The 22,165-nt window shown below is 46.0% G+C and overlaps 1 protein-coding gene across 1 annotated transcript in view; it reads right to left on the bottom strand.

Annotated features, from left to right (window-relative positions):
• The window catches only part of lamc1 (laminin, gamma 1), a 74,359-nt gene that overhangs the window by 12,578 nt on the left and 39,616 nt on the right, over window positions 1–22,165 (bottom strand). Inside the window, exons 2-10 of the mRNA XM_049599505.1 lie at window positions 19,990–20,294; window positions 10,086–10,216; window positions 7,943–8,109; window positions 6,472–6,660; window positions 5,430–5,547; window positions 4,352–4,450; window positions 2,447–2,583; window positions 2,174–2,296; window positions 49–238 (exon numbers count right to left, since the gene is read on the bottom strand). Coding sequence (XP_049455462.1) covers window positions 49–238; window positions 2,174–2,296; window positions 2,447–2,583; window positions 4,352–4,450; window positions 5,430–5,547; window positions 6,472–6,660; window positions 7,943–8,109; window positions 10,086–10,216; window positions 19,990–20,294 — 1,459 coding nt within the window. The remainder of the gene's footprint in view (window positions 1–48; window positions 239–2,173; window positions 2,297–2,446; window positions 2,584–4,351; window positions 4,451–5,429; window positions 5,548–6,471; window positions 6,661–7,942; window positions 8,110–10,085; window positions 10,217–19,989; window positions 20,295–22,165) is intronic.

Here is a 22,165-nt window from a genome sequence, read left to right on the forward strand (position 1 = left end):
ACTCCAAACATCGGCCCAAACCAGATCAAATAATCTGACTAATCTCACCTGAACACGTATGTCTGCATGTTCTCGTTGGGATAGGCGTTGCCCTGGGCGATGAGCGGGACGGCCACCCTCAGGTTGGCGCCCTCCAGGACCAGATCCTCCGCCGACAGCCGAGTGTCTCGCCGATCCACCCGGAAACTCAGACTCAGGTTCTGTCCGTAACTCAACATCTGGTTCCCCAAGAACTTCTCTGTGAAGAACAAAAAACACCTGGATGTGAACATCAGCTGGTCAGGTAAACTTTAACATGTCTGAATACTTTATGTCTTCAGTCATGTCTGGTCCGCACTTCAGGGGTTAGGGTTAATGTTGGGATTAGGATTCAAATGAGGCAGTGGTTCACTGATTGTTGGTGGATTTTAACCCGACGACCTTCTCGCTGTGAGACGACAGAGCTTTACCCAATGAAACTAAAGTCCTGTTTCCACCGAGCAGTTCAGTTCAGTCACAGTTTCTGTCTTCACACTGAAAGTTGTGGATGGTCCCAACAGCAGTGTTCCTTAGCGTCCCCATGTTTGGTCCCCCCTCTGTTGGGGTACCTAGCACACAGATCTGGTACTAAAAGGTGGAGCTAGAAACCCTGCAGTCTGATTGGTCAGTAGAGGACGCTCACTCTGGTTTTATGTAACCTCTGTTCATACATCAGTAAACTACAACTATAAAATGAAAGAGAAAAAAATAACTTCATTCACTGGGCCGACTGCCGGCAACTTTTAAGGTGGAACGTTAACTTGTAATGTTACTCAATGCATGAGTTGATGACGTGAATCCATCAGCACACCTTAAATTTCACTGTGACAACTTTGACCATCACTTTAGTTTTTATATGACACACACTTTTAGTAATGACTTTAAAAATATAGATTCATTTGGAGCGGATTATGTGAAGGTCATATATTCTAATCCTCACTTCCTGTGGGCTACAGCAACACTAAACCCCTGAGCTTGCCTGAGAAGGACTAAATGCACAAAGCTGCTATTTTTAAATATCCCATGGAGAGAGACTCTCACTGCAGCCTGTTCTATTTTGTTGTGAAAATGTGGGCGTGCAGCCTCGTTCTGTGGACGATAAACCAGGTGCAGACTTCCATCTGTGTCACCGCTGATGAGGAAATACAGCGAGTGCTGGACGGAGCAGTGAGTGACAACAACCCCGCCCACATTTAAGAGGACTGTCTGAACACACCCAGGGTCTAGGTACCATGTCTGAAGGCTTACTGCTGGTTCCACAGGTACAAGGTCAAAGAGTGAGTCTCAAATCACATCCTTCCGCTCTTTTTCTTCTTCATCTCCTTAAAAACCTCAAATTGCTGACAGGTGGCGGAGCATTATCGACAACGCTTCGGCTTCCATTCGACACAGTATTGGTACTTGTGGTTACATCCAGAGGTGTGCCACGTCATATTGATGATGATAATCCCGGAATAATTTTTAATAAGATATAAAAAATTCATACTGTGTGTGGACTTGTTTACATATTGTCATACTGTTACCGATGGCAACAACAAGCATGGCGGAAAGCAAAAAGATCAGCGACTCCTTGGTGGTTCCAAAAACAGCAGCAGCTTCAGTAGTGTGGAATAAACGAGAGGCTGACGGTCCCCACAGGGCCGGAGGGAGAGGAGGTGGACGGGTCCAACAAACGCTGGACTTAACTCTGTAACAATGTCAAGCCAAACCAAGATGTTTTTTTCTAAACTTAACCACCTGCTTCTGCCGCACAAGCAAATGAACATGAATGTGTGGTGTTTTACTGACGTTAGAGCTTTATTTTGAAAAGACTGTCTGCGTCTAACGAGCAGAAACTGCACATTTCCTGTGAAAACACAAGTTTATTTTGAAAAGACATGATACATGTAAGAGGTGTACATTCACACGCCGCCCTGGCACGTCAACAGACGCTACAGACTCACATGACTGACGGAGAGACGCCTTGTGCTTTCAACCTGCACACTGCAGCGCTGCGACGCACTCTGCAGCAGGACCCAGTGAGACCAGTTAGGAACCAGTATGGCTCTGGTTGGTGTGATGGTCGGGGTAACGTGTAGCTGTGTTTGATTGGATCATCTAGTCAGTGAGTAATGCATATGTCTGTGTGTGTGTGTGTGTGTGTGTGTGTGTGTACCTGGGGCTACGAAGTACATGGGGAAGTAGTCGTCTGAGATGAGGGAGATTTCCTGTCCGCTGGGAGACCACTGGACGGAGACACTGGAACCATCACGCTGCTGACCGCTCCACTGCTCATCATCTGGCACACACACACACACACACACACACACACACACACGCACACACACGCACGTTACAGCACTTTACACCAGCGACACACATCACCGTGGTTACACTTAGAAACTCTCCTCAGTTTGTTTCCCTGCGTGTCGCCTGCAGGGGGCGTTACCTCTGTAGAAGGAGGAGGTGACGGTGTGGACGCTGAAGCCCTCGGCGCTGTCGCACACAGACGAGTGCTGGAAGCAGAAGCAGGGGGTGCAGCCCTGAGGGTTGTTGGGGTCCAGGTTGAAGTAACCCAGTTTACACCTGACGGAGAGAAACAGACAAACGTCACTCCCTCCACGTCTGAAATACGAGCGGTCAGGGCGCCCAGCGGCTCGGTGGGCAGAGCAGGCGTCCTTTATATGAAGGCAACGTCCTTGCTGCAGCGGCGGGTTTGCTCTCGTCACAGCCAGACTCCACTGACAAAACCAGTACCTCTAGCTCACTGAACACAGGAGCTGCTGGTTTACTGCTGCCTCCATCAGGTAGTTAGTGTGTGTTACTGTGTGACTGTGGTGAATCTGGATTAACCCTTTAAACACCAAAGTCACACAGTCAAACACACACTAACAGATGGAGGCAGCAGCAGACCAGCAGCTCTGTGTTCACTCGTGTTAAATCACTGGTTTTCTCAGTGGAGTCTGGCTGTGAGGAGAGAGCCATGTAATGGTTTCATTTTCCTGTTGGAAATCAGTCTGACATGATCCAGGTGAAGCAGTGAAAATATTCTAAATACAGTGTACACTTCAACTGATTTTTTTAGGTGGCTAACACATGTTTTGTTGCTGACCCCTCCATAGCAGGATACTGTTTAGCTTCTACGTCAGACTCCTGCTTCTCCAAACTGACATCTACTGTCTGTAATGTACTGAATATGGATAAGTAATTAACCTTCACCCCTGACACAGAAATATCTCCGGTTATGTTTTTATGAAGTCTAAAGGTCCAGTGTGTTGGATTTACGCCGGAATTCCACTGGATGGAGCGGCGCAGGAGTCACGAGGACCGACGAGATCTTGCGAATTCACACCTAATCACGCCATATAACAAGATGTAGTTTCTATAAACAGAACCACAAAACCAGAGGAGTAGTAGGAAGACATCTGGGTGCACCTCCATGATTGACATCTCCTCGTCCGTGGTGTCCATGGGGTGAAATGACGTCTGAAAACCTCTGACCTGTTGACTTCAGGCCTGCCTCCACCCATTATGTAGTTTTCAAGGTGTAGTGCAGGGAAATATGATCCGCCGTGAACACTGTGTATTTTATTTTGAAAATTAACCAGATGCTTTATTTTGTTTCTGTGCTCGACTTCCTGCCCCGCACGATCTGCTCCGTGCTGAATTGCTGCGTTGTGCTCTGGCGTCCGGCAAAAACAGAAGACTTGTGTATCTGTTGCGGAGGGCTCCGGAGCGCCGCAGCTGAGACGGAGCCGGAACACAGCACAGCTGCAGCCGGTGGAAACACACACACTGACTAGAATTGAAACAGTTTGACTATGCTGCCGTTCCGGAGCGCAGACGCAACCAACACGCATCTGGTGGAATTTGGGGGTTAGTGTTGTCACTGTGTTATCATCAGCTGATTTACACCAGGAAACACTCTGAATAAAAACGTTTCACCTTAAAGAAAATCAGTGTTTTTCAGATGCTGCTCGTCACAGAGGAGTTCTAACTACAGTGCCTGATCTGAAAATACAAGACCTGAATGACTCTATCTAGAGTCAGTGTTTGGTTTGTCCATTCTGGGCTACTGTAGAAACATGGCGGTGCAACATGGTGGTCTCTGTAGACGAGGACCTGCTCCCTGTGTAGATATAAACGTCTCATTCTGAGGGGACCAAAAACAAGCCTCTCATTTTCAGCTGATTAAACACTAAAGAAAACACACTGATTATAAAACTTCAGTCACATCATCATCACTGTCATCTTCATCATATATAAACTGCACATCACAGGGTGAATTAAAACCTGCTGACAGCTACATGGCGTCACTGAGCAGATGTCGTCACTGTGTGTGTGTGTGTGTTACCTGTCACAGCTGAAGCCCTCCACATTGTCTTTGCAGCGACACTGTCCCGTGTTGACGTCACACTCCTGAGTGCTGCCAGACGGCGAGCAAGAACAAGGCCTGACACAGAGAGAGAGAGAGACAGGAAGTCACTGAGCCAGATGATAAAACATCAGGAGAGCGTGAGGCCCGGCAGACAATCATGAGGATCTAATAATGTTGCAACATGTTTTACTGTTCCAGCAGGGGGCGCTCAGAGTTCAGTCTGTGCTGAGTGAATCATGATTAACATCAAACACAGGTCAGGAACATTGTTTTCATCTGACACAAAGATCTCAGAGCTGCAGCGACTGATCTCTTGTTCCTGAGGACTGGGACAAAACCTGACTTTTTTTGATTCATATGTTTCTATCATCATCATCATCATCGTCACCAGCTTCCTCCCACAGTCCAAACACATGCAGGTTAGTTGGTGACTCTAAATGGCTACTTTAGGACACCCAAAGGAAAAGTTTCCACCAAACAGCTGTGAACTGTCCAGATATGCAGAAACCTTCAGTGACTTGTGTCGTCTTGTTTCTCTTTGTGCTAAGCTAGGCTAAACACATCCTGGATCTCTGCACTGGACGCTCGCGCTGCAGCTCAACATTGTGTTGATTATTGATAAATCTGCTGATTATTCTCTTTATTTATTTATTGTACAGTTTAACTGTGACGTCTTGTTTAATTTGTTCAGAACAAAATCAGAGAGAGGAGAGAAAAGTGAGGGGCGGAGCCACAGACTGTTCCTGCTCAGAAGAATTACTGAAATGATTAATTAATTGCTGCAGATACATTTTCTGTAGACTGACTGAGTGATGAAAGGTTTCATCTCTGCTGCAGACTAAACTAAAATCCTTCTCCTCGTCCGATGCATTTGGAGGCAGAGATGTGGAGGATTTACAGAAATGTTGGACTGGTCCTTTAAAGCCGGATCACTGAGTGTTGGTCCGACAGCAGGACTGTGAAACATTTTCTCTGGACATCAAAACATCAGCGTCACACACCTGAGCATCATCAAAGCCCGGTCAGTAGTGGGTTGAGCAGCAGCTGTTGTTACCTGCAGCCGGCCTCGGTCAGACTGTGGTACCCTGGCTGGCAGCGGTCACACTTCTCTCCGCTCACTCCTGGTTTACACGCACACACACCTCTGTTGTCACACTGAGGAGACTCCGAGCCTGAAAACACACACACACACACACACCACGTGCAAACAATCAGCTCCCATTAACAAACCATTACAGGCTACAACTGGTGTAACTGGGACTCACACAGCAGCTGCTTCACATTAACCAGCGGTTTGCTGCTGCGTTGGGTTAAATACCACCACAACCACAGAGCTCATAGCAGAGGTTTCACATGTTTTCACTCTCGCTGTGCTTCATGTGCACTCGCTCACACACTGAGGAGTGTTTTCACAGTTATGACACATTCTTTAATGGTTCCTCATTTTCACAGCAGCATATTTGTCTCAAATCTGAGCGCATGAAGAGAACGGGCCAACGATGAAGGTCAAGTTAGTGAAACCTCGCAGCATTAAAATCATTATTTGTGCAGGTTAGACAGACAGTGGGAGCTTTTCTACAAACTCCAACATCGAACATGAGAGTTTGAGTTCATGTATGACCCTGTGATGGTTTGAACACATCCTGTCAGTGTCTAAACTCAGCACACGTGCATATAAAACTGGAGTTTGGCCGTGAATAAGGGCTGCCCCCTAACAGTCGACCACAAAGGTCATTAGTCTGCAAGATTTCATTTTTCAAGTAAAACGTGAGAGCTGTGCCCTGTCAAAATAAATCAAAACTTTACTTTGAAAGGACAGACACAGGAAGTGTCCATGCTCAGCAGTCAGACAGGAGTCAGGTTAATTTCCAGGCCTAATCCTGACCCATCTGTTTATCTAGAGGCCAAAGATGTGTGGTGTCTCTTCCTCTGGACACTGAGATGATTCAACAACAGGTCTGAAAACTCATTTATATCTACGTCTATAAAACGTTTAAATAACAGCAGATGGAGCCACACCAGGCACTGGATTATGATGATTTGCCTTTTTGTGCAGATAGTTTTAGCACTTGATGTTGTTTGATACGTCAACTCACCGACGCTGTTGCAGCCGCAGGGCAGGCAGCGGCTGCTGCTCGGGTCTCTGTAGTAGTTGTCGAGGCAGCGCTCGCAGTTGGGCCCATCGGTGTTGTCGGCACAGTTCCTGCAGTGACCTCCGTGACCTGTGGCCCGGTACAGCTCAGCATCGAAGTAACACTCGGCGCTCTTCCCGTTACAGTCACAGGCTGAGAGACAGAAAGAGTGAAATGTTAACGGGAGTCATAGTGAAGTCCAGCCTACTGTGAGTCACCGTCAGCTCTGTTGTTACAGCACTGAAGTGTTGTAGTGAGCAGTAAGACTTTAGCACCAGAGGCAGGAAAGCAGTGGAGTACAGCAGTAGAAGTATTAGTACAACACTGGGAGTAGTAAAGTTGAAGTAGATGTAGTTCTGAGGTGGTTCTATCAGGTCAGGTAGAGTAGTACTATGACAGCAGTAGTAAAGCAGTCTCAGGTCCAGTTCCGTCGGGTCACTCGTTGTCGTCCCACCACATAAACACAGGCCTGAGTATGAGCGTGCTGAACGACGTGAATAAAAACTGCGCTGAAGCGTTAAACAGGTTAAATGAGGTGAAAACTCAGCTGTTCTTCAACGTGTCAACGTACGATCAGGTTGCTGCAGCTTCCTGTGCTGACGTGAGAGCTGCAGGACAGATTAAGTCGACTGTGGGAGAAAGATACTCCCTGGACCCTGTTAGTCATGCATCTGCACTGTGATGTGAAGGAGGAGCTGACAGGAACTACAGCTCCCACAATCCCCCAGAGACTGCCGTGACTAAGGCTTTAATAAGTTTCCCCTCTGCAGGACGTCATCATGTGATCTGTTCTGAAGGTCAGAACTTTCTACTCCTCTGTTTCTGTGTCTGTGTCTCCATGTTGGAGCTTTTGGACGTTAAAGCTGCTGATTTGATTTGTTCAGCTGGTGCGAAGAAGAAAAGTTTGATGATTTACAGTAGATGAAGTCATGGCTGTACTTTGAGAGGTGGATATGTGAACTGCACCAGACTCATACTAGTATTAGCAGTAATCATAGGTGAAGGAGTCACTGTCACAATAATGCAGTACCAGAAGTAGATGGGCTGTAGTAGATGCAGTAAAGCAGTGACTGATGCAGTAAAGCAGTTGTAGCTGCAGTAAAACAGTGACTGATGCAGTAAAGCAGTGACTGATGCAGTAAAGCAGCAGTAGCTGCAGTAAAGCAGTTGTAGCTGCAGTAAAGCAGTGACTGATGCAGTAAAGCAGTGACTGATGCAGTAAAACAGTGACTGATGCAGTAAAGCAGTGACTGATGCAGTAAAGCAGTGACTGATGCAGTAAAACAGTAACTGATGCAGTAAAGCAGTGACTGATGCAGTAAAGCAGCAGTAGCTGCAGTAAAGCAGTGACTGATGCAGTAAAACATGGACTGATGCAGTAAAACAGTAACTGATGCAGTAAAGCAGCGACACCGCTGAGTGGCAGCAGACTCACGCAGACACTCGTTGGCGTTGTCGGCGGTCGCTCTCCTCCACGGCCGGTCGTTGTAGAACGGTTTGCAGATGTTGCAGTCGTCGCCATCCGTGTTGTGTTTGCAGTTACACACCAACCGTCCTCTGCTGTTCTTCACACACTCGCTGGCGTGGCCGTTACACTTACACCTGACGGCACAGAGACACACCTGTTACACGTGGACTACACACATCCATGAGACTGTAACCAGCAGTAAGGTCACCTTCATCTAACGTCAAACACACAACACAAACACAGAGTTCACCACAGAGCTGTAAAAACTTTAGATTTCACATCTGAACTCTCAGAGTTCACGCTGAGCACACGGCGTGGCTGTTGTGATACTGTTCTTGGTTCTGATGAGGTTTTTCCGCTCGGTGGCTCTGAGGAAATGTTTTGCTAACCCTCCTCTGGGGGGGGGGGCTCGCTACAGGACAGGACTTGCTCAGCAGCCACCTTCAGTTATTGTCTCAGGTGTTTCTTGGCAGAGAGCACTGGAAAAACTGACGATGAGGAGCAAGACTGAAGCTGAGGCTGTCAACACCGTGCTGCTGCTGCAAAAAGCTGGACGGCCACAAACCTACGTGAGTCACCGTCTGCAGTTCCAGTCGAGTTTTTATGCTAATAAACCTCCTTCAGGCAGAATGAAGAGCTCACACCTGAAAAGAAAAGACGACTGTCGTCCCTCTTTGTGCAGCTGGACTCTAGACGTCTGCAGGGGGCCGTCGTTTCATGATCCTGATTAAACTGATCTAAAATAAATAAACTGTAGGAGCTGGTGTGCTCATTCTGTTTGCAACAGAAACTTAAGACTTCGTCCTTTTGCACCATCACGTGTATGTGTGTGATGACATCATTATGTTATGTCAAAAAGATGGTTAAAACACTGACGCCACCGTATTGTCCCGTCATGGCCGTGGGAGAAAGTAATGTGTTAGGTTGTTCCCGCCTGTTAGGAATGAATGTGAAATCTTTTTTTATGAATTTGATTTGTGTTTTTATTTTTTAAAATCTGATGGAAAAACATTTATGACATAGTTTAATACTTTCACCAGTTACTGTGGTTGACTTGTGCAACGTTTTAGCTCAGGTCGTGCAGATCTTAGTGTCATGAAGCATTTAAACATAAAATGACGTCACAAAAGGCAAAAACACCAACATATGCCCAGTTTCTAAAGCAGAGTTCACAGGGTTAAAAAAGAATAAAGCCCTGACCGGTTGTTTCTTCACATTTCTGTCATTATTCATAACTTTTATTTGTGTGTTGGTTGATGATCTTTGTTGGACGGTTGGATGAGATTCTGCTCTCTGCTGAGAGACTGAGAGTAAAACCAGTCTTGCTCTGAGTTTCCCGTCTAACACAGGGCTGCAAGTTAAAAATGTTGGGACAGTTACGGGGCGTCTTGAAGCAGGAAGCCTGGATATGTCAGAGCTGCTGTGATTGGCTGTCCCACTCAGCTCCCAGGTGAACAAGTTCAGGTAAATCACACTGGAGCGAACAGAGGAAAAGAAACCCCTCCTTGGATAAATAAAGGCTGAATTCTGCAGCTCTGACAGGTGCTGCAGCTCAGGACTCTTCCCTTTTCTTCCGCCCGTCATGTCGGTCGGTCCGCCCCATTCTGGTTTCCCTGTAATCCAGCCCTGCCGGCCAGGAATGCCTGGAATGCTGGCTGTGTAATGGAAATCTGCTCCACATTTCAAACAGATTATGGCTGTGGAGGCTGTGCAGCGGCAGCCTGTCTAACACTCCTGTAATGCCTGTCGAAACCTTTTTTTTTTTTTTTTCTTCAGACGTGCAGGAAAAGGAGTTCTTGTGTGGACTCCTGCGCAGGCCACAGGGAAGCAGACCACACAGTGACACATCGAGAGCAGCTCCCACAAAACCACCTGACCACACTCAGTCATTCAGGAGAGTCTCCTCTGTCTGAGCAGGTCTCATGAAGCTGCTCAAACTTGTTAATCTAATCACAGTGGGACTGCTCATGGTGGCGGAGTGCTTCACAAGATAAAACTCTCAACATGCACCATGGAGCTGCAGAATTCATCACAATATGGACTTCATGGGGTCACTGACGACGCCCAAAAGAGACTAACTTCAGATTGCATTCATGAAATCTCTCCTTACCGTCCTCCCACAGCGAAGTCAGAGATGGCGTAGTAGTAGGACTTGAGGACCTTGGGGTCATTGAAGACCTCGTCTCCGAACGTGTTGAGCCTGTTCAGGGTCACTCTGATGTCGGTGGCCGTCACCCAGTCCTGCAAAAGACACAACGTGGACACAACATTAGAGACACCAGGCCTGTCATTTAGCAAACACAGACAGTCTGGCAGAGAGCAGGCGGCACATAGATCCTTCAGTATGACATATTTCTGTGCCCTTACTGTTGTTGTTCAGAGCTATCGAATTGGGACAAATTAAGTCCCATAAAAAAAAGAGGAAAAGGATTTGCATGTATGAAATGAATACAATTATAAAATATTGTCTTTATTTAACTTCTTAACTTGCCCTGTCAGAAAACAGCCTCGTCCCAGACAAAAATTCACAATTTTAAACTAATAAAAAAATGTGCCGAAAGCCTCCAAAATCTAAAGCTAACAGCACGCACTGAGAACATCGGTGTCAAAATGTGCTGCTATCATCGTCTCTGCTTTAAAACATTGTTTTAATAAAACTGTTTAAAGACCAGATTTTTGTCAGCTCCGTCAGATTTCTACAAAAACATGATTTGATGAGGAATAGCTACATCAGGTGTGTCTGAACCGTGACAGGTCGACTCTGCAGGCCTTCTGAATCCAAACTAAAGAGGAACGATGGTCTGACAGGCGGCGGTAGCTCTGTCCGTAGGGACTTGGCTTGGAATCCAGAGGGTCGCCAGTTCAAGTCCCCGTCCGGATCAAGTATGGAGCTTGGACTGGTGCCATGGTCAGTGTCACTCTGACATCTCTCCATTTAATACATGTATAGGTCCGGTTTGTGTGTGTGTGTGTGTGTGTGTGTGTACTTCAGGTGTGTGTATACGACTACAGAGTGAAAACAATTGAATTTCCACTCTGGGATCAATTAAGTTTTTCTTCTTCTTCTAAAAATGAGTCTTTTCATCAGCATTGAGAGAAATATAAAATGTCTCCTCACTACGACTGCTGTGACATGTCGACTCTGTCAGATCTCCCCTCTGACGTTCATCATGTCTGATATTCAAGAACACATTCAGTCACTGGGAGGTCGGTCCGTTACAAGGTTTAATAATCAAGACTTTGATCTTTAAAAATTGATATTCCAGCCTAACAAACCCAAAAAGGTTTTGTCCCAGTTCTTAAAGGAAATGGCCACTGTAGAATGAAAACACAGACAGCACTTACTGACCCTCATGCCGAGAAATAGCACCACCACTAGCCGTCAGATAGACTCGTACAAGTTGCCATGTAAACACAACACTGCTGCAGGGCAGGCTAACTGACCACAGTGAGAAATGATGCTATAAAAGTGGAGTAAATTACGTCTTTTCAAGTCAGTTTTGCATGCCGCGGCTTCAGGGCACTTGGATTACGACGGACGAGCCGTTCTGACGTTTCTGAAATGCATTAGCAGAGTTTTATTACATTTTCAAAATGTGGGTTCCATGCACTTCAAGTGTAGCTGTTATTCTGGCTAGCTGTTATCCTCCGATACCCCGAACAAGTTTCTTGGATTAAAAAACTACACTGGACTTCTTGTCGGCATGAGGGTCAGTAAGTACTGTCTGTATTTTCATTCTGAAGTGGACATTTCCTTTAAGAACGAGTGATAAAATGTGATGGTTGGTCTTTGCACTGGTACAAAGTGACAGCTACGAGTGCAGCATTTTACCAAAAGCTGAACATTTTTCAGCTTTTGACGACCTGAAAGAAACGCCAAACACACAGCGCTCAGACGCTCAGCGCCTCGCCACGCTGCTGGTGTTTGTAGCAGAGTGTAAATGCAAAGCACTAAAAAAAATACACCAGTGTCAGGAAAAAAACTCTTCTTTTTGACGAGTGGAGGCTTCTATGGGTTGTTTTTTCCCCGTGCTGGTAGGCGTACTTCTGTATTTGACGTTTAATGGCAATCTAGAACATGGTGTAGGTGTATACGCTGCACTGTCAGGTTTGGAAGAACTGCATCAGTGGAGAAAAATGAGTATCGTCATGTTTTCATAATGTTTGCATCAACTCAGAATACGTAGCATCAGCTCTTGTGACATCACTCAGCAGCAGAGCCTCATCCTCCTTTAGAACAGAACAGATCAAAGATTCCGTAATGACATGGATGCATCCAAGTATTACTTCTGATGAAACAGCTCAATAACTGAGTGTAGAGAATACAGAGTGAACCTTTACAATGATAAAGGAGGATAAAGTCCAGCTGAAGCTGATGTGAGTCGTTAGTTCTGCAGGTATTTGCTCATAGATGCAAGAGTCTGACAGATTTACATGTTGACCTGATGATGGCGCTGCATGGAAAGTCAGAGGGCCACAGTTCTTACACAGTTCTCACCCTGAGGGGAACATGAACGATGAATCAGATTTTAGAGCCAATAGTTGTTGGGATGCTTCGGTCCGAGCCGAGCAGCTGACCAACACGTCTGTCCCCGGAGCTAAAGCAAACACAGATGTGTAAAATCTTCTTCAGATATGGACGTTCAGTGAATCACTAAAAGTTTGGATCAGGATTCTGCAAACAGGGAGGTGGTCCGAGTTCTCAGGCTGTGGGAAACACTGACGCAACACCGCAAACACTCAAACTGTGACATTTTTAGTGAAGTGGAATTTATTTTCTTGGCGTCACGATACGAGCGCCAGATGGAGAGACTTACTGCCGGACACCTGTTTAGTTTCGGCCATCGCCGAGGAGGATAAAGAAAGTTACTCAACATCGTGCCTGTGTGAAAGGCTCATGGGAAACTGGGAGTGAAGGCCAGAGATAGCTTTGTTCAGTATCAGCAGGAAGCTTATCAGGCCCCGAAGGTTTTCATTCAGCGGAGTGAGAGCTCGCAGCAGCTGTTAGAGGACAAACACAGATCTGAACAGAAACCACCGGGTCTGTCCGGACGTCTCTGCTCACAGAACACGTGCAGAAACGTTAATCCATGTTAATGTTAATGGTGACAGTTTCCAAATGTCTCTTCTGCAAAAAAAAAAAATCAAAGGCAAAGTGTTGAAATATCTGCTGCCAGCCGACTGGCCTCCTGTCAGATCTGTTTCTAAGATTCAAAGAGAGGACAGATTCAAACAAAAGACGGTTTGAAGGAAAGAAATCTGCCGTAAAACGTCACAGAGGACGCAGCAGGACTGTTCAGGATATGTTCAGTGTCCGATGTACTGTACATTCATCCTCCTACTCAGGAAGCCTTCTGCCTCCTCCTGTGACTTTGACACACTGATGTTAAATCTTCATATAACTGCTGGGAATGTGGAACAGATTTCTGCCCTCAGCTGTGACTCACAGTGAACCACTTCACCCAGAGTCTTCAGCAGGAAGCTGACCTGACAGAATACGGTGACCTCTTCACAACCTGGGTCTCCTTTTCACAGATGTGATGATCCTACTGTCAGCTGCAAGTGATAAGTGTTTCCCCGCTGCGTTCAGAGCTCACATCGACTCAACTCTCCTGTGTTGTGAATGAACCCACAGATAGAAGAGCAACTGCATTACAATCACTGCAACGAGGGAGTGTGTGTGTGTTGGGGTGTGTTGCAGCTCTAGATGTCGGAGCACCTCACCCTGTCTCTGGATATACTCCAAAACAAACTGTTTATCCTACTTTGTACTACTATTACTACTAATGTGCGTCTGCTTGACCCCTGTGGAACCTCTCGACTACAAGTCCGAGCCCGTCGCCCACTTCGCTGGGTTTGTTACTTCAGATCATGTCTTTTGTGAATTTGCAACATGCAAGCAGCGACTTCAGGTCCTCTCGCTCATTTGATCACGTTTTACCGGTCGAGGAAAAATGCCGTACATGTGAGAGCTCTGCAGGGTTTTAATTTGGGAGTGACAGTCATTAGTGGGACACGATGCCGCCACCATGTGCTCACAAACTGCTTTTATAAAACAGACCGGAGGCGTGTGTGATTGCTGTTTTCTGGTGTTTATATCAGGAAACATCTGATCAGTAAATCAAAGTGAGAATCTGACCAAATGGGAGCGTTAAAGCTCCGCTCTCAGCTGTGTGAAGTTCGTCTGTGGCCAAACTCTGATGCTTACTGGCAGATATCCTGTTCCTGGTTGACATGCGGCTCTGATGAAGGATGGTCATTGTTGAGAACGCTGCAGCAGCTGCTTTCTCAGCTGGTCAGTTATCTGCAGCTCTCTGAAAGCTTCCTGCTGCTCGCTGACGCCTGACTCTGTCTCTCTTTATGATTCATGAAGAATCCACTCGTATCGTCCGTCCGTTCGGCAGCTGCAGCGGTCCAGGAAGCTGGTGCAGGTCCTCGGCTGAGTCGACGCTGTTTAAACTGAAGTGAACATTTGTTTGCCATCAATCATCTGCAGCTCTGTGCAGAGACGTGAGTTTTCTAGAAAGAAGAATGCTGCCTGACGTTAGAAAGTCCTGTGAGAATCACAGAGATTCAGCTGAGCTGCAGCAGACTGCAGGCTGGGAACCAGCTCACACTGTCCACCACTCTCCCAGTACATTTACTGCAGTAGTTCAGTCTGAGGTTAGTCAGTCTGAACTACTGATCTGTTCTAGTTAAACCTGCAGGTCGACCAGCACATCACTAGTTGATTAATAATAATTATTTATACCTCCAGATAACACACTACAGCAGTCAGCTGGGTTCACAGCCCACTGGTTTATGCCACAGGAGTCCAAAGTATTCTGAGTGGAGGGCCACATTAAATCTTGACAATAAAAACTGAGATGAAATCTGTGTTTCATTTTGACGAGACGTGATGTCATTCTTGATGGTGGACTGTCGGACCTGACAGCTTGTGATGATCTTCAGATGCCTGATGAGCCACAGGCTGGTAAACTCCAGTAAATAGTCTGCACCAGGATGTTTGGGTTGGTGCGAGTCGTGAGCTGTAACTCAGCAGTAAATAATCAGCCGTGTGTGTCTGGCTGTGGATGGTGGAGCTGCTGAATGGATTTGTGGAGTTTGTTAGTTGCAGCGGTGGCTGTTAGCAGCTAGCTCCGCTCGCAGCCTTCACAGCTTCACCCCGCAGGACTCCACTCAGTCCGGACTGGAGAAGGTTTGTGGGTTGATGGTGTTTGACAGGCAGGTAGGAGGCTCAGTTATCTGTGAGTGTAGCTGTGCTGTAAGTAAACAGTCTGAACTCAGATCAGTTTTCTCTGACAGAGATGAAAGTTTAGTTTGAATCACCAACTCTGTGAGAGGACACCAGTTTAAACCTCCAGACTAACATGTTGCACATGAAGAAACAAGTTATGTTTCTGCTTCTTAACAGTCACATGGATAAGTCAGAGTTTACAATGAACCTGTCACACACTGCTGGAGACATGACAGTTTGGAAGTGTGCACAAATTATTTGTCTCATTGTCTGCTGTTCCTGCAGATATCAAGATATAAATCTCATGTTTAACCTTTTTTTGTAACTAAAAAATGTATGAATACATCTCTATATAACAGCTACACATGTTCAACAACAGAGGTGTGTGTAAATCAGGACTACGACTAAATAAACTGAGTATCACTCACATTAGAAACCTTCTTTTCTTGTTTTTCAGCCAATACTTTCAGCCTATCGCAGCCTGATACACAGTCTGACAGGCTGTGATAATAAACGTATGGTCAGTCCCTCTACAGCCTGTACGTATACATATCTCTCTGTCATCATGTGGTGTGTGATTAACATTTAACAGACCTAACTATCAATAACTATTTAACACATTTTTTTTCAGCAGTTGAAAAACCCACAATGTCACGTCTGTATTGCAATGAACTGTGGGTAATTAAATCAGAGAAGTCTGCAGAAAGTCCACTTGAGGCCCCTGTGGACTGGACGGATTGTAGCTTTGCAGCCATCAGCACTCCCAGACTTCCCGTGAACGCGCCCACAAAGTCTACGAGTCTGCAGGTGTGGAGAAGTGCAAACATTTGGGTTCAGCCCAACAGAGTTACCAGTGACTCTGAGGACAAATCATGTGAAGCGGTTTCAGTTGATTCCTGTGTGCAGGTGGGTCAGACGGCTCTGTGTGAACGGAGGTTGGTTTTTATTCCAAAAAAGGCCTCCTCATGGGCAGTTTAAGTCCCCCTGTAAAGTACAGCGCTCAGTATATGAGGGGTCAGTGTAGGTCAGAGGGAAACTCAGGAGTTTTAGAGTCTGTGAAACTGAACAACTCAACCCGACAGAAACTCATCACAGGTCCATGTGACGCTTAATAAATCCACATTTAAGACTGTTATTGCACTTTTTTTGTTTTTAATTTAATTGTGACGCACAAGTTTCTTTGACTTCAGTCGGGTTGTTACTGCAGGCCTTCACTTGTAGTGGAGTATTTTCCTGCAGCCTGAGTACTTCCTCCACACTGCTGAAGTATTTATACAAATGACACAATCTGAGAGGTCTCATCGATATGTGACACCTGTGACTCGCCTTTATTTTGAGGGCTCACGAGCAGCTCCAGAATAAAACTCAGAGGGAGCTGGTTGTTAAGGTGGATGGCTGGTTGTTAAGGTGGACTGTCTCAGCTGGTGGTTATTTCCCACTCGGAGCTCAGAGATGACAGACAGCGGGAATGTGAGAGAGCGACAAACAGCCGTCTGACGCCTCCTAAAAGAGTCCCAGCTTCGGTATAAATAGCTTCATGCCGACGAGTCAAATAAGGAAGTTTACAGCTGAGCTGCAGAGCTAAATCTGAGCCAGGGAGGCCTCGCCATCACTGCTGCTGTACGGAGCTTTTTCCTATCTTTATTCAAGAGAGTGGTCTATCACACACACACACACACACACACACACACACACACACACACACACGATCAATATCAGGGTTTCCATGCATGTCAGTGAAAACATGGATGCTTCACACACAGAAGATCTATACAATCAGCACAGTTTCAAGATTAGAGTCACCAATTCAGTATCTGACCAAATGTCTCCCCTTCTGTTCCTGAGATATGACGTTAAAACATGATGATGTCACAGTCAAGCTGACCTTTGACCTTTTGACCTTCATTATTTTATCCTGTCAGACATTTGTGTCAGGTTTGGTCAGAATTAGTGGATGAATTCTTCAGTTATGGACAAAATCATATTTGTGAGGTCACAGTGACTTTTGACCACCAAAATCTGAAGTGCGGAGTCAAAGTGGGTGTGGAATGAGACGTATTCAAGGTCACAGTGACCTCTGACCAAAAAAATCTAAATTAATGAATTGTTGAGTCAAGGTGGACGTTTGTGCCAATTAAAAAAATCCCACAAGGCCTTCTTGAGATGAGAGAATGAGACAGATTGAAGGTCACACTGAGCTCTGACCATCAAAATATATTCAGTTCATTGTTTAGCTCAAAGTGGATGTTTGTGCCAAATTTGAAAAATATTCCCTCAAGGTGTTTTTGAGATATCACATTCATTAGAATCAGACAGATGGAAGGTCACAGTGACCTTTGACCACCTAAATCTAAACAGTTCATTCTTGAATCCAAGTTGATGTTTTTGCCAAATTTGAGGTGTTCTAGAGATGTCGTATTTATGAGAATGGGACGGCCGGATGAACCCAAAAACATGATGCCCCTGGTGACAGCTGTCGGTGGTACGGAGGCATAAAAACCTGCAAAAGCTATGGAAAGTATTTGTATGTTTTTTTTCCCTGCAGATCTGCAGCCGACAGTCTGATGAACAGGAACACTGAGAGACGCTTGTTTCTCACTGCGGACTGAATATCTCTAATGCCACTCATGTTTTAACGCTGAGAATATTTTCTTTGACGTAAACTGTGGGAAACACTGGGTGGATCCAGAGCTCCCTCTTGTCTCTGCTGTGGAGGAACAAAATTAAGTTTTTCTCCACATTTAAAAAACAGACTTTGAGCGGAGGAGACAATAATCTGCTGCGGCGTTACGCAACAAACTGTGAGGAGGGAAGAATGAAAACAGAGTCTTTCCAGTTATTAAGCAACAACCTCCGAGCCATAGAGAGTGAAGAAACATGGAAACACAAACACATTGAGGGAGGAGGAGGAGGAAGAGGAGGAGGAGGAGGAGGCGAGAGCTGAGGGGAGAGAAGCGGTCCAGCTGCAGGTCAGTCGAGCCAAACAGAGCTGCTGCTGCAGTGGGAAATCCGGGGGCGTCGCCTAGCAACATGTCGCAACACTTGGCAGCATCAAACCTGCAACCTGACCTGCAGAACGGCCTGCTGGGAAGAAAACAACTACCGTCACATGGTTCTGTTCCTGAGCAGAACGAGGAGGAGGGAATCTCCACACAGGAGACAGGAAGTGGACTGATGAGCTCTGCAGCGACGCTCAGACGAGCCTAAATCGATTCACAGAGTCTTTTATGGTGTTAATAAAGTTGTGTTGAGGAAATAAAAAATGTGGAGCTGCTCAGCGTTTGGTCTCAGTTTGGATTTAACGACCTGATAACGAGCTTTATAGGATGAAGGCCGAGCGCTGTGTGAATCCCTCGTTAGTGACATAATGAAGCAGTGAACGGGAGTCACGCTGCTGAGGGGCACAGAATAACTCAACTGTCTTGTGATGGGATGTGTCTCGCTGGATCTAAAGATAGAACAGAGAACATGTTCTCCACAGTTCATGATGTTCGTCACAGCGCGGCGCACAGATCCTGCAGACTGATACTGTGTCTACGCTCACATGCTCCCAGATCAGGAGTCTCACTGTGTTCTGTCACGCCTTCATCAGAGCCGTTCGCATCACTGACACTAACGGTACAGATTTTATTCTCACGTTCATCCTGCACAACAGTTTGTTCATCACCTCCTCCAGGAGCACGGGGACCCAACCTGAGGGTCGGGCCCCAACAGAGGGCCCCGGGTTCAATCTGAGGAGTCGCAGGAAGATTAAAGGGCGGGTCCACGTGCGCTCTTTTCTGTGTTTTTTAAAAGGTAACTCAGCTGTTAGCAGAAAACAGTGATGCTGACCCCCCCACCCCCAATACGCTGTTCATGCTGCCTGGAATATGCAGGAATACGTGGCCCTTATTCTGCCTCACTGTTCCTTATAAAAGGTTTGATCACAGCACAGAGGACACAGTTGTCTCAGCTTTAAGTCAGCAGTCGGTAGTAACAGCACCGATTCAACGTCTGCGTAAAAGAGACAGCTGGCAGGACGGGAAGGTGAGACGGCGGCAGATTTAAAAAGCAGCCAGCAGCACGAAGAAGAAATCTCATGCCTTAGCAGCTAACTCAAAGAAGATCACCAGCTGTTAGTAGTTAGCAGCTAACTCAAAGAAGATCACCAGCTGTTAGTAGTTAGCGGCTAACTCAAAGATCACCAGCTGTTAGTAGTTAGCGGCTAACTCAAAGATCACCAGCTGTTAGTAGTTAGCGGCTAACTCAAAGAAGAAGAACAGCAGCTGTTAGCAGTGCACCACTTCACCATGCCGGTGCCGACGGCCCTGTCTGACAGCAAACTGCAGCTGTTATGTCGCTCTCTTTGAAGCCACCAGACTCCACTGACAACAACAGTAATTCTACATCACAGCACACGGGAGCTGCTGGTTTACTGCTGCCCTGATCTTTTAGTTTGTTAGTGTTATTGTGCGTCTTGCACAGCGGGACTAACGTGGTGCCCACAGCAGTACGTAGGTTTATATGTAGGAATGAAATCGTACAGGAACCTACGTCAGGTCAAGTGGGAAACCATTTTGAGAAGGACTTGGGGGAAAGTGTTTTGATGCAGAAACGTGTGCACTTTGAGCACAATTTGAATGTTTGGATTTGGATCCATCAGGAACACTGTACGGCTACAGAACGATATAAACAATTAAAAAAAAGAGAAAATATAAGAATAAGAATTTCTCTGATTAAATGCTTTTCCTGAAGTTTAGAGGGAAAGAATTTCACGGTCAGTCTGAGGAGCACTCACCTGGAGGACGGGGCTGTGGTCGAAGTTGTAGGCGCTGGGTCGTCCCTCCAGTGTGGAGAAGGCCACGTTTCCTCCAGTGAGCGGCGAGATGTCGCTGAAGTCATCGGTGCAGAGCGCCTGCTGCTCGTCCTCTCCAGTGCGGATGAAGCCGTGGTTCACCTTCTGGTAGGTCTTCTCGCAGGAGCCGCTGTAGTACTGGTAGGGCACCCAGGGGCCGCCCTCGCTGGTCCGCTTGTAGATGGCGAAGCTCTCCGGGCGACTGGTGTGGAACTTGAGCCGCACGTAGGTGATGTCAAATGCCTTCCCTGCAGAGAACAGGAAGATCACACATTTAATCCTCAGGCGTCATTTTGACTTTCTCTTAATTTAAAACACCAAAATATTTCTAACATTTTTAGAAACTCTTTGATCAAAACAAAACAGTGAAGGATGTAAAAGTATCATGAAGCTCAGTTCCTTCGTTTTTATTAAAGAACTACAGAAGATTTTGACTTCCAGCGTACTGTAGTTTATTTCCTGTCATCTTGTGACAAATCTGCACCTCCACACTTCTGTTTCATTTAACTTAGAAAGTCTGTGACATGATTAGAGAACATAATGAATTCAGTAGGGCTGTCAAAGATAACACGTTAACAGCAAGTTAACACATATTCCTTTGAACACCACTCATTTTTTTGACGAGTGATTAGAGTACGTACAGTCTGTAACTATGACCCTCAGCCCACCCCGTAGTTTGGGAAATCAGGAGGCGATGCAACAGTAACGCTGCGGATGGGAAGCAGACACAAACCTCCATGAGCAAAAATGGATAAAGAAAGGCGTCTTGACTTATTTGTTAGTTACTGTGGGGTTGATACAGCTGAGTATAACGATATTCTGGGTATCAAACTTTATTATTTACATCACTAATTTTTGCAAATACACATTTTAATCCAACTTTTGGTCCAAGAATAATAAAATCAGTTGCTTTTCAGTCAACTAGATGGTGCTGATGTTTTTTTTTTCCTGGTGAGGTCAGCAGAGGTCTCAGCCAGCGCCATTCAGCAGAAGTTCATCAAAACAAAGATGGAGGCACCAGAGACAGAAATCAGAAATCTGGACACATCAGGACTTGGATCAGACACGTGAGAATAAAATACTCTGTAATACTACGAACATGAGGGCTGACCTCACAGGCCACCATCCAGAGACAGCGTTAGCCGCTAACGGCCAAGCTAACGCTAAAAATCACGCAACACAGGACACACTGAGCTCGACACAACTACCACCAGAAAATAACACAGCTCAAAGATCTGCGTCCATACAGCGCTGTTGAAAACCAAGGCTTTTGTTACACGCTTAAAACACGTGAACCCAGGTATGTGACTCCGCCCCCTCACAGCCGTACCCAAGCTCTACAGAGAAGTGACACATAAAGCTGAGGAACCTTTGAGTACAGCAGGAAGCGTGGAGTTAACCTGTGACGCCTGGACTTGTGACTATAACAGGACATTATCGGACAGAGGACAGGAGACAACAAAATGACACAAACTGAATGATGTTTCTCTGAATATAACTTAACATAATTTTCCAGCCTGAGAACGTCCCAGAGGACAGTTATTGGAGTTATTATAGAATCTGTTTCAGGTTTTTGGACGTCGCCTGTCGTCACGTGGACAAAACTGCAAATGATAACATAAAAAAAACAACCAAGAAAAAGACGATTCGTTTGTTTTTGTTTTTGGCTGCTGGTTTGATTCATTCATATATCTTCTACAGGTATGTGTGTGTGTGTGTGTGTGTGTGTGCATCATATTTCCTTTGCTGCGTTTCTATCGGCTGCTGAAAGCTGAAACTCATCTTGAATCAAAAATGTGACGTTAAAAACACTGAAGATCCTGAGTTCAGATTGAAATGTTTCCAGTTCGTGCTGACGGAGCAGCTGCGTGTTCACGAGATGAAAACACATCTCAGACATTAAGGTGAAGTTTACTGAGGCCTGGCTGTGATGGATTGTTATCACTGTGTCTCCACAGGAACTATGAGATCAGTGTGAGCTGCTGTTCCTGGAGACACAGCAGAGTGTCTCTCTAAGAAGTGTCGAATGTGGAAACTCTGGGCAGGAATGCAAAGTGTCGTTGGAACACGCTAACGTGGCGCTCTGGTCCTTTAACTCCTGACACTCGTGTGTCCGCTG

The sequence above is a fragment of the Epinephelus fuscoguttatus genome, linkage group LG15 (genome assembly GCF_011397635.1).
Source record: "Epinephelus fuscoguttatus linkage group LG15, E.fuscoguttatus.final_Chr_v1".
In the NCBI taxonomy this organism is placed as follows: domain Eukaryota; kingdom Metazoa; phylum Chordata; class Actinopteri; order Perciformes; family Serranidae; genus Epinephelus; species Epinephelus fuscoguttatus.